General features: G+C 40.1%; 1 protein-coding gene and 1 long non-coding RNA gene across 2 annotated transcripts in view; both read right to left on the reverse strand.

Moving 5' to 3' along the window:
- LOC310633274 (vomeronasal type-2 receptor 26-like) overlaps nucleotides 1-7,724 on the reverse strand; it is a gene marked incomplete at both ends in the record, with an annotated part of 160,537 nt that extends 152,813 nt beyond the window's left edge. Inside the window, one exon of the mRNA XM_083350974.1 lies at nucleotides 7,520-7,724. Within this exon, the coding sequence (XP_083207100.1) occupies nucleotides 7,520-7,724 (205 nt within the window). The remainder of the gene's footprint in view (nucleotides 1-7,519) is intronic.
- The window catches only part of LOC310635946, an 871,275-nt gene that overhangs the window by 440,201 nt on the left and 418,879 nt on the right, over nucleotides 1-12,195 (reverse strand). The window lies entirely within an intron of this gene.

The raw sequence follows: 12,195 nt of genomic DNA on the forward strand, positions 1-12,195 counted from the left end.
CAGAGAGGAAGGGTTGAGCTAGGTGCTCTCCGGTTTTCCAAATTTATATAGTTAAATTAGTTAAAATTCTATTTTAATCACAAATCTATACATAAAAAGGGACGCAGTGGCTCAGTGGGTTAGGACGCTGAGCTTGTCGATCAGAAGGTCGGCAGTTTGGCGGGTTGAATCCCGAGTGCCGCGTAACAGAGTGAGCGCCTGTTACTCGTCCCAGCTTCTGCCAACCTAGCAGTTCGAAAGCACGTAAAAATGCAAGTAGAAAAATAGGGACCACTAGGGTGGGAAGGTAACAGCATTCTGTGTGCCTTTGGCGTCTAGTCATGCCAGCCACATGACCACGGAGACGTCCTCGGACAAGCGCTGGCTCTTCGGCTTTGAAACGGAGATGAGCACCGGCCCCTAGAGTTGGAAACGACTAGCACGCATGTGCGGGGGAACCTTTACCTTTACCTATACATAAAGCAATTTTAAAAATGCATATATCCTTTTTAAATTTAGCGAGGTTTGGTCTTGAAATATATCTCTCATGGGGGGCTAGCTCTTTGAAACATTATGTGCTGAGCAATTAGATTGGCCAAATGTGTTGGCCTTTTCTAGCACAAGGAGGTTGAGATGGTTCGCCTTCTTCTCCTTTGGATTTCTTCTGAAAGAGAATTTCATTTGGTGGATCCTTGTTGGGACCTCATACCTGCCATGGTTGCAGCCTTGGATCCCACAATATATTTTTACCCTCCTTTCTTCTCCTCCGGGATATGGATAAATATGCAGCATTTAAGGCATGGGCCAGAGTCAAAATAAAACTGTGAATATAGGAGTCATTGTGCATCCAGATACTGTCCCTTTTCTTTTGGGTCTCCAGTGGCACTTTCTGGGTACATCTTCTTCGTCCTTTGACAGAAAAGATGTGCTTTGAAAAAGAACAGCGAAAAGACCGATCTTCATATTTGCGTTCCAGAAAGAGACCTGACATAAAGCCATAATCTTTTCTCTGTTTTCTAACCTGAAAAGCGAAGTTCCAAATACTATGGACAAATGTGAGAATTCTACTGCTTTTAAATGGGCAATCCACATAAGTTGCCATGATCCAGACTTTCCCTTCAGTGGGTCCTGGCAAATGCCTAAGTGTTAAATGGAAAGGAAGGATTCTGTCCAAAAGGGAAACAAATTCTATGAAATGAACAAAGACATTGACTTGTCTCCATCTAGAGAGGGCATCCCTGAAGGCTGCCGTATTTTCACTTGTTGAGAATTGTTGTGATATAACCACACAAATTCCATTCCTGACGAGCATAGGAGTCAAAATCCTCATGAAACTCTCTCCCTCCTCTGTGTCTGAAGCAAAGAGACCAATGAAGGTCCATCTGAAGTGCAGAAGCACTTGGACAGTTCTTTTATAGAAGAACCGTTTTTTGGGTAAAAGCTGATGATGAAAGGGGAATTGATTTTTTTCCTTCAGAGCTTCTGAACCAAATGCACAATTGATCTGAAAAAGCAATGAAAAATGTTGTGTTATATTTTGGGCCAGAGGAAGTCCAAAATATTTTTCTTTTAATAAATTCAGCTCTGTTCCCACGAACAGATTAGAATGGTTTATTTTTTATTAGTTATCAGTCCATTTCAAGGTATAAAATATAAAACATGGGACATTAACAAGACTATAACTAAATACAGAATAAAAGAAATAAGTAGAAGAAAATAAGGATAAAGAATGCAAATCATATTTCTGGATCACCCGTAAAATTTATTGCATGAGACCCACATATGCAGATCTCAACTGAACCAATTTGTTCCAATAAAGGCCCATATTCAATGTAATTTTTGAATTCTGACTGGACAGGAAATATGTTATCTTAATACAAGGATTCCATTAGGTTGTCTATCTAATGTGCAGTTCAAGATACCGACTTCTCTTTTTTATACAATTCACATTCAAATAATAGATATGTTACATCTTCTAGCTCTGGAAGCTAGTCTCCAGAGTTAAATATTCCATTGTTTCCAGCTCCTCAAATTTTGCTTGAGTAATACTAACCTAAGATGTTTAGGCATTTCATCATTTAAATAGTTTGCAGTTTGGAAGGTATGTATATAATGGCACATGCATTTCAAAGTGCCAGTTTTACTGAGGATGGTTATATCTTTCTTTGCTTTGATAAAGAAAGCAGGACAAGAAGCAATGGATGGAAACTAGTCAAGGAGAGAAGCAACCCAGAACTAAGGAGAAACTTCCTGACAGTTAGAACAATTAACCAGTGGAACAACCTGCCTCCAGAAGCAGTGAATGCTCCAACACTGGAAGTTTTTAAGAAGAGACTGGACAGTCATTTGCCTGAAATGGTATAAGGTTTCCTGCCTGAGCAGGGGGTTGGACTAGATGACCTCCAAGGTCCCTTCCAACTTCTTCTTCTTCTTCTTCTTGTTCTTCTTCTTCTTGTTCTTCTTCTTCTTCTTCTTCTTCTTCTTCTTCTTCTTCTTCTTCTTCTTCTTATTATTATTATTATTATTATTATTATTATTATTATTATTATTATTATTTTCCTGGATACTTTGTGCAGAAACCTTTTTACCTTCTTCTCCAGTTTTCTGAGAGAAAGGGAGACCACAGCTCCTAATATAATTTGTCAGTTGTACAAACCAAGGCATCTTTAATTGAATGTTTGCCTGTTCTAAAATACAGAACTTTGGGAGGTTTCATAGCTTTCACACTATACATTCACTCATTCATTCATTCATTCATTCATTCATTCATTCATTCATTCATTCATTTATTATTAATTAATATTTTTGCTGCCCATCCCATTGATAAAGCTGGTATATGCCTTCATTTTAGACAAAGAGGAAATTATATAAATTCCCAATTCATTTCTAAGGACAACAGCTGACATCCCTGTATCTACCTCGAAGATACTTCTCAGATTATGTGATTGGGTTTGTTCTAGTATTGATATATTTTAAGTCCTAAATCTCAGTTTGAAATACGAGCATGGGGTTAAACCTGGCATTGCATAATTCATAAATGGGACTGAGGAAGTTGGGTAACTGTGGTTATTTTTAAATGGAAGCAGTAAATTTTCTCATGAGAGAGCCAAGATCTAGTCTCAGAGAAAACTAGGGTAAGGAAAGGTGTTACTCCATTTCTTCAACATTTAAAAGCCATCAGTGGCTATGTTGTCCTTTTTTTAAAACTTTGACTATGATTTGCTAATGATAGATAAGTATTATGATAGCATGATTAAAGTCTTCTTCACAGCCAACACAACCAAAATGATACAAATATATCAGAGTTACCCTGTGGTAAGATGGGTGGCCAATAAATTTAATAAATAAATAACATATATTAACAGTCAGTCTATAACAAGGTGTTACAACATGGATTTAGGGCCTTGGGTATGTATACTTCAAATTGGTTCATTGGTGTAGATACATTATTAATGTCCAGCTGAATAACAACGGTTCAAGTATGCACCCTTGTCTTACCCCTTGGAAAGGATCAATCCTTCTTCCCATGTCTTCACTGAGTCCAAATCACCCTCTCAAAAAAGTGTTGTAGAAAAAGTTTTTACTCAGGGCCAACAGTCCAGGTTCTATTTTTTTTTTATTGAAAAGTTTTAACAAACAATTTTCCCTTAAAAATCCCCCCTCCCCCTCCCTTCTCCCTCCCCCCCTTCCTCTCCCCCCTCCCCCCCTCCCTCCCCCCCCCCGACTTCCCAGAGCTAAATACAAGGTATATATAAAAAAAACAATCATAAACAACCATATACTAACAACCATAAACTCTAAAATCTATCACTCTCTAGCTTATATAGGATAAAGCAAACCTTAGTAATATTAAATATATATATAAAAAAAAACTAAGATAAAAGAAGAAAAAAAGAAAGAAGACTTATTCAAATACTACATAAAACTTCTTAACCCTATACTTGTTCTAGATAAACTCAATCCATTTTCTCCCTTCCATAGTATAGCATTCTTGCAAATAATCTTTCAAATAGGCCAAAATCTTCGCCATTTCAACCAGGTGAGAAACCTTTAAAGTCCACTCTTCTATGTTCGACAGTCCGTTTAAAAATCTTCTGTATGTTCTACCAGACTTTTATCCAAAAAGCCTTAACCTTTTTACAAGTCCACCATACATGAGAATATATTGCGTCTTCATCACCACACCTCCAACATTTAGGCTAATAATTCAGATACATACTTAGCTTTTTAAGATCTAAATGCCCTCTATAAAACATTTTGTAAAAATTCTCTCTTAAATTTCAAGCTTGTGTAAATTTTACATTCCTCACCCAAATCTTTTCCCACCTCCCACTGCTTGGCTGTAAGTACGTTGTGAAAGTTCCATAGACTTCTGCTGATCTTGTTCTTTTATCTTTTTTGATCGTTTTAAAGCAGCACGCGTCACCCTCTGTTCTCTGGGATCATCCAAAGAAGTTGTAGCTTGATCTCCTCCAGCAGCCTTCTCCTCTATCTGTCCATCTTCAGCCTCTTGATGTTCTCCTTCTCCAGATCCCTTTGCAGCTTCCAGAAGTGTTAATGGGGTTGCTTTTAAAACATTATTGTAAAAATCACGCGCTTGCATCACAGTAACCAAACGGTACCTTTTACCTTCATGCATCACCATCAACCCAGCTGGGATCTCCCATCTGAACCTTATATCTCATTGCTTAAGCTCTTGCACAAGAAACGTAAAATCCTTCCTTCTCCTTAAAATCTTTGGAGGAATTTCTTTTAGAACCAGAACTTCTTGATCAGCAATCACCACTTTAGTATCATAGGCAGCTTGTATAACTTCATCTCTAATTTCCCTTTTTGCAAAATAAACCACCACATCTCTAGGCAGCTTTCTCTGTCTAGCAATCCATGAATTCACACGAAACACTTTATCCATGCCTCCTTTTATTTCAGATGCTGGCTGATTCAATACCACTTCGAGAGCCTCAGAAACCAGCTGCTTTAGATCTTCCTTAATATTCTCCTTTAAACCTCTAATTCTAATGGCAAACTGCATCTGAAAGTATTGAGCAAGACTCAATTCTCTATCCATTTTGTCTCTTAAATCTTCATTCTCCAATACTTTTGCTTCTAATATGGCATTCTTTTGAGTCAAATCTTCCACTTTTTCCTCCAAATCTTCCACACATCCAGCCACTTTATACACTGAAGACAAAATGTCTACCTTCATCACACTGAACTTCTGTTCCATCCTCTCCTCCATTCTCTTCTCCAACTTCTCCAATTTCTCCTCCATCTGTGCAAATTTATCAGCCATTGATTCCAAAATTACCTGAGTAAGTTTTTCAAGAGCATCTTGTAAGTCCTTCGATGTCAATACATCAGGAGGATACAACGCCTGCAATGATGATTGTTGCACCGGAGAAGTTCCAGCACTCCGAAGAGTTTTAGGGGGAGGTTTAGCCGCCATCTTTTACTTTCACTTGTGACACACTTTCACTTTAAGTTTAAAAAGTCCATCAAGCTCGAGAGTAAAATAAAGTAATCCTCATCACCTTTTCCTCTTGTACCGCTCTGCCTGCTCTTTTTATTCCATAGTCCTTCCTTCAGGCAGGGGTGGTCGCAGACGCCTGGCTCTGCTCCAAGAAACAGGAGCAGAGGCACTGGCCAGCTGGGAGCAACCCAGGCTACGGGGGAGTTCGATCCTTCAGCCGCCCAAGCTAAAAGCTCAGGCGGCCCCGGAGAACTCGACCCCTACCTGGGGCCTCACCCCCTCCTCTTCTCCCGAGGAGGGGGCTTCAAATTCGCCCGAACAGCTGATTGGCACTGTTTCGGGCGAAAATCACTCAGCTGAGCCGCGGGCAGCCCGGGAAGGCTGTCTCCGGCACCGCGCAGCCACCGGAAGCCCAGTCCAGGTTCTATTTTAAGGACAATCAATTTCCTCCATAATATTTCTCTTTTTACTGTGTCAAATGCTGCACTAAGATCAGCACACTTTTGTCTCCACATATTTCTTCTCTTCAAAGCCTGCTTGTTTTTCTGCAAGGATGCAGTTTTCATCTACCCACTCTCAATTCTACTCAAGAGTCCCTATGAGTCCATAAGACATATATGTTTTATCAACTGTATGTAAGATAATTCATTGGCTTTCCTTTCAGGAATCTGAGATTTCTTCACAATTCACAAAGTCATTGTTTTGGCTAAGACTATGTACAAAACATTAGCTTGCAATCACTGCTGATCCGTCTTTGTGCATAGAATACCCGTTCAAATGGCCACACAGCCTCCTCTCATCTTCAAAAGTGTGGAATAGAAGCCCCCAAAGCAATGGAGATGGTTTCATGAGAGGATATGGCTGCTTTGAGTTTTGCTCCCTCCCCACTATGAATCCCAACCCCCTAGGCATGACATTTACAATGACCATGGTGAAAAACAGCTCTTGAATTTCATACAGAAAATAATGTTGGATCTATCACTAAACCACCCCTACCAAACAAACTTTACCAGATAGAAGAACACACAAACAAACCTGAGGGACTTTGTAGGGGCCTATTAATGTTGACATCTGGAAAGAGATGTCTTCAAGAGCTGCATCAAGAAGAGCCAGAATGTTGTCCTTCCTTCCACAGCTATAGTTGGGAACATTGGCTTTTCCAGTAGAGAGAATGTCCAGCAAGGCATCTGAAGTACCAATTGTGCTCAAAAGGTTGTCCTGAACATTGTAGCCAAGTGTGAGATTGTGCAGGACCCACTGATTCTTGTTGACCACTTGAATAGCGAAAATGAAGTGCAGTATTCTTGACTTATCAACAGATAAACTAGTGTAAAAATGCTCCTGTTACTCACACCATCATTAACCCCAACAGCAAAATACTTTTTTTAAAAAAATATGATCCTATTTATCTCCACACACAAACTGAGTCTTAATTCAAGACTGATTTTAAACCAGAGGCCAATGATAGTCAACCATCACCATTAAATTTGTATTAGTGTTAAAAAGATGGGCTAGAGAGTTAATAGCCACAAACATATCAACATTTCTACTGGTGGTGATTTTCATTTCTTGTTGCTATTTCTCCAAGAACAAGAATTCAGAATAGTTCAATCATTAAAGGTAAACTACCATAAAAGGAGCAGAATGTTCCATAAGTGACTCAGAAAAGCAGTTGTAGAAACAAGCCACATTCTATTCCTCTAAGGGTCAGATACTGAATATCAAAGAGCAGTTATTTAAATCTGGAAATGGGCTGGGCACATGCAGCTAAAAAGTATTCAATCACTACTTTTAGCTAAAGTTAGTATTCAAATGATGAACTCAGGACTGGACAGTCAAAGAAAATAATCTTTTCTTTCAGGTATTTTTTCCCCTCCCCATCTTTGGATCTGAGTCTCTTCCACAAAATAAGACAAAGAGGGAAGTTGTGAAAATCAAAACAATTCAAGACATTAGAGAGATCCTGCTATATACGAGTACATGAAATAAGAAGAAAAGAAGGAGAGTATTAGAAGTGTAAATGAAGGAAGTGAATTCCTTTATACTGAATTACTTACAAGTGAAACTGACTATAAGGAGCCATGTTGAAAAGCAAAGTTATGTGTGGTGCTTTTGCTGCAGTTGTGACTACACTGATGAGATGGTCTCCTGGCTTGTAATAGCTCCATGGTTTTTTTCCATGCTGATGCATCAAAGTCAGTGGGCACTTCATCCTATGCTTCCCAGAGATTGGCAGGGACACCAAGAGTATCAGAAGCAGAAGCAAGAGGTCCATTATTCATGGAGCTGAATCAATTCCCTTCTCATTTCTAAACAATAATAAGAAAAATTCAAAGCACTTTCACAAAATGGAATATCCACTGACTTTCCTGATTCAAACAGAGATAAACTGAGCTTCATCTGGAAAGGACAAAAGTACATTCAAGAGCACAACACTCAGCATGACTAGAGACATTTATTCTTGTCTGGTACAAGATCACTTACATGTTGCTTCAATCTGATGTTTACATCAAAGGCAGTCACAGGTGAATTAGCAGAAAAGGTTCTCAGACCAGGATGGTGATAATTATAATAATGAGAAGCAACTGCTCCTTTGGGGATCCTGAAGTTCTTCCTGGGTTCCATGTGCAGAGGGATAGCTGGATAAAGGCATGCTAGTGAAAAATTACAAATATACCCCTGGGGGTACTGTTAGGACATGTCCAGAAAGTGATGCTGGAAGAAGATACTTCACCATCTAAGAAATTCATGTGCTTTGAATTGTGCTCATCTGTCAAAGCACTGCATCTTGTTTCCCAAATACTACATTATCATTCTGAGGCCAGATCTAAATATTAAGGAATATCTAATGATAAAAGTAGGGAAATAATAGTGAAATTCTTTTTAGGTTCATAACATTTCATTTTTCGTTGCAGTTTTTATTGTGCTTGTATGCTTCCTTTGCACCAATTTAACAATTAAAGTTATTAAAAAAAAACCAAATGGAATAGAAATATGAAACGTTTTAGTCTAGTCAAATTAAAATTCAACATAATCTTCAAACAGTGAAGTAATTGCACACATAATTACAATTCTCATGCAGCCAGGGATGGACTGGATAAGAAATAAGATAGTTATATTAACATGAAACAAATGCAGAGGAGACAAATTTCCACAAAACTGTCTCTATATATCTCTTTCCACAAAAAACTCTCTCTGTCTCTCTGTCTCTCTGTCTCTCTGTCTCTCTCTGTCTCTCTCTCTCTCTCTGTCTCTCTCTCTCTCTCTCTCTCTCTCTTTCTCTCTCTCTGTGTGTGTGTGTGTTCCTCTCTCACCTGTTCTTGAAAGTAGATGAGGGCACTAAATCTAGATGTTAACAACACCAGATGACTCCCAGTTACAAAACTTTTGATGACTTATGCCAGTTATTTTGCAGGTGTTTTATGACATTGTAGATGTTGTGGGATCTCAGAATTTCAAGACTTAAGTCATCACTGCTTTAACTCCCTGTCTGGACATTACCAAAAGGTAATGATCCAACAGCAAAACAGCACCTAGAAAGCTCAACAACCTCTATAAATGTTTGATCCAAGGAAGAAAAACATTCTCATACCAGATTGGTCTCTTATCCAAAGAAGCCACATGATACTCTGGTCCCCCAAATGGAAAGCTTTCAGCATTGTGCCATGTGAATAGGAAAAGAATATACACTAGAAAATATCAGGAGGACATTCCTGAAATGTCACTATCCAGACTTCACTAGGGAGCTGCAGGGAGAGCCCACATTTTCCAGAAACTAGAGGAGAACTGTTTTTGCCACATCCAATGATCGGGAAAGGGTTGGAGTTGAAGCCCAAACAGGGGAGCAAGGAGAGCAAGTGATCCATTCCCTGATCTTCCCTCCCTTCCTTGAAGACTAAACCCTTAAGGAGAAGGGTAAAAGGGGAAAGATCCACCCTCTGCCTCTTTAGTCATAGCTGGAGTAGTATTGGGAATAAAGTTTGTGTGTTCAGATGGTTCATGCAAGACATTTCTCTCTGTTGATTTTTTCTGTCCAGGGTTTCCATCATTGCCTCAATTCAAAATGCCTTGAGAATTGGGATAAGGTGACCAAATAAATAAGTAAGACAGGCTTAGCTAGTTCCCAAGGCCATGGATTCAGTTAAAAAAATAAATTCTGTTGCCTGAAATTTGTATTTTTTTAAACCCTAGGCCAGTATTTGTGCTTGAATTAAGCTCTTTGCTGAGTTCATTCTCTTTGTTCACCTTCCTCAGTGAGGAAAAAAACAACAACAACCTCATTCTGGTTTCTTATGCTAAGAGACCAGATACATCAAGTTATATGTTTTTAAATTGCTGGTAGTCCTTCTTTACTTCAGGATACAGGTTAGCCAATACTTGACTGAAGCAACCCTTTAAAAGAGAAGACATATGAGTGATGTCCTGCAAAAGCTGTATGGGAATCAGTATTCCCATTCCCCTGTGGTCTGTGTAGTACTGGAAGAAAATGGATATTTAATGGATATTTATTCTCTCTAGATCAGGGGTGTCAAACTCAATTTCATTGAGGGCCGCATCAGCATTGCGGTTTGTTGTGATTCAGGGTCAGCCAGTGAGTTCGGCAGTTGGGTCGGACGATTCAGAGGAGGAGGAGGAGGGGGGGTTTGGAGAGCCTGCAGAGGACAGTTCTGAGGCTTTGCAGAGCTCTCAGCCAGGCCCCTCCCATCTGGTTACTACGCAGACCCAGCTGTGTGAGCCTGACAGCGTGGATGAAGATGACCCACAGCTGGCCCTGTTCAAGGATGCCTGATGCAGGAGGCAGTCAATCAGGAGTAAACAGAGGAAGGCAATGGGGCACCTCGGAAGGAGGCAGAGAGAAGCCATGCCTTGAACTGTTTAAAAGGGGAATGCGTGGGAGGGCTGGTTTGCTGAAGGCAACCATTTGAATAGCTCCTGTTTCATGGTTTGTGCTTTGTTTTGCTCAGTTTGCTCTGTTTTGTGTCAATAAATTTGGCAGGCTTAGTTCCAGCCTCTTGCCTTTTTGTAAAGGGGTTGTCCCTGCCTTTTCTGCAGGGCCGGTAATAGGATGGAACAGAACACGGTTGCCCTCAGGGGGCCAGGTGGGTATGACCTGGGTGGGCGTGGCCTACTGGGTGGGCATGGCCAGCTCTACATCGTTCGCATCAAGGGTGCCTATGGGGGCCTGGGCAGGAGTGGGACAGATCTGAGGGTCTCTGGCAGAAGGAGGCTCTCTGGGCTGGAGCCAAGGCAGTGGGGGTTGTTCCCTCACTGTTTCCAGGATGGCTTTGCGGGCCATATGAAACCACTTCACGGGCCGGATCTGGCCCCCGGGCCTTGTGTTTGACATGTCTGCTCTAGATATTACCAGTTCCTAATTCCAATGATACATTTCCTCACATAAACTCCCCATCCTCAAGGTCACCACCATTGACTGACAAAAGGTAAATATTACAAATATGGGATTGAAGCCATATCTTCCTCTCTACTGGATCCTTTGTGCCCTTCAGTAATCCCCTAAAGGCAGACTATGTACTTTCTGGGGACAATAGAAAAGCTGCTGTATAAAAGTAAACATATCAAATGAACTCCACCTCTGCCTCAAGTAATTTGTACTGTGTGCTCTTTGGAAGACCCAGCCTGGATTTGAACCAGAATTTTCTTGTAATAATATGTCCCAAAAATGTCAAACAAAGCCAGGGCTTGCCTGCCAAGTGTGTTTTTTCAAAAAGGAGCTTGCAAAATAGTCATCTAAAGTTGGTCCAAGATCAGCCAGTCCAAGCGTCTAAGGTTCAAGAGTCAAATTTATATGCAGGGAACACACTTGAGCATTAAATGTCATTTCCAGCAAAGAGAAGAGAGGGAACAAAATCTCTTCTATAAGCTGACCCTCCTCAGAATGTGGCTGCAGCCAACTGTCACTGATTGGAATCTTTTTTCTGTTGCTAGGCTACTAGCCTAATGGAACATCCCTTCTGTTCTCCATTCTCCTGGGTTATGACAAGTCAACACCTCAAGAGCCAAAATAAACAACAAAACTCATGCTCAACCCCCCCCCAGTTACTTCTTATAAACCAGTGTATAAATATCAGTGTCCTCCCCTCTAGATAAGAACATAATCACAAAAGAAAAAATAACTCAGGGACATCAGGAAAATGGGGAATCCCAACCACATTTACCAATCATTTGGCATTCTTTCTCAGGAGGATTCATACACAGTCTCAGAGATGACTAGGCCAAAAGGTCCCCACTTCACCAACTCTGTCCACTGAAAAAGAAGAAGGATAAAACCAGTTTCTGGGAGGGTGTAGCAAGAAATCAGTTTGCAGCATCCACCATGCTGTGGACACTGCCACCCTCACAGCTTCAGATCTCAGAGCCGTTATTTATTTAATAATCGAAGGTACTTCAAAATATAAATGATCTCAGTGTCTTACACAAAGATGAAAGACAGCGGAGAGAACATCAAGGACAAAATATTAAGTGTTCTATCCACTCTAAAAAATTATCCCTATTAACAAAATCCATAGGCTATCATTTTCTTGCTCTTAGAAAGCTCTCATCCAAAAATTTATATATATATAAATTATTCAAATTGCTAATAAAGAATTTGGGAGGCTGAGATGATCATTTCGAACATCTCAGCCTCCCAAATTCTTTATTAGCAATTTGAATAATTTACACAAATAATGAGCTGTCATAAGTTGACTATATCCTGTGGATAAGCCTTGAGTCAGGCCAAAGCAGGA

Source organism: Vipera ursinii (assembly GCF_947247035.1).
Source record: "Vipera ursinii genome assembly, chromosome: 2".
Lineage (NCBI taxonomy): Eukaryota > Metazoa > Chordata > Lepidosauria > Squamata > Viperidae > Vipera > Vipera ursinii.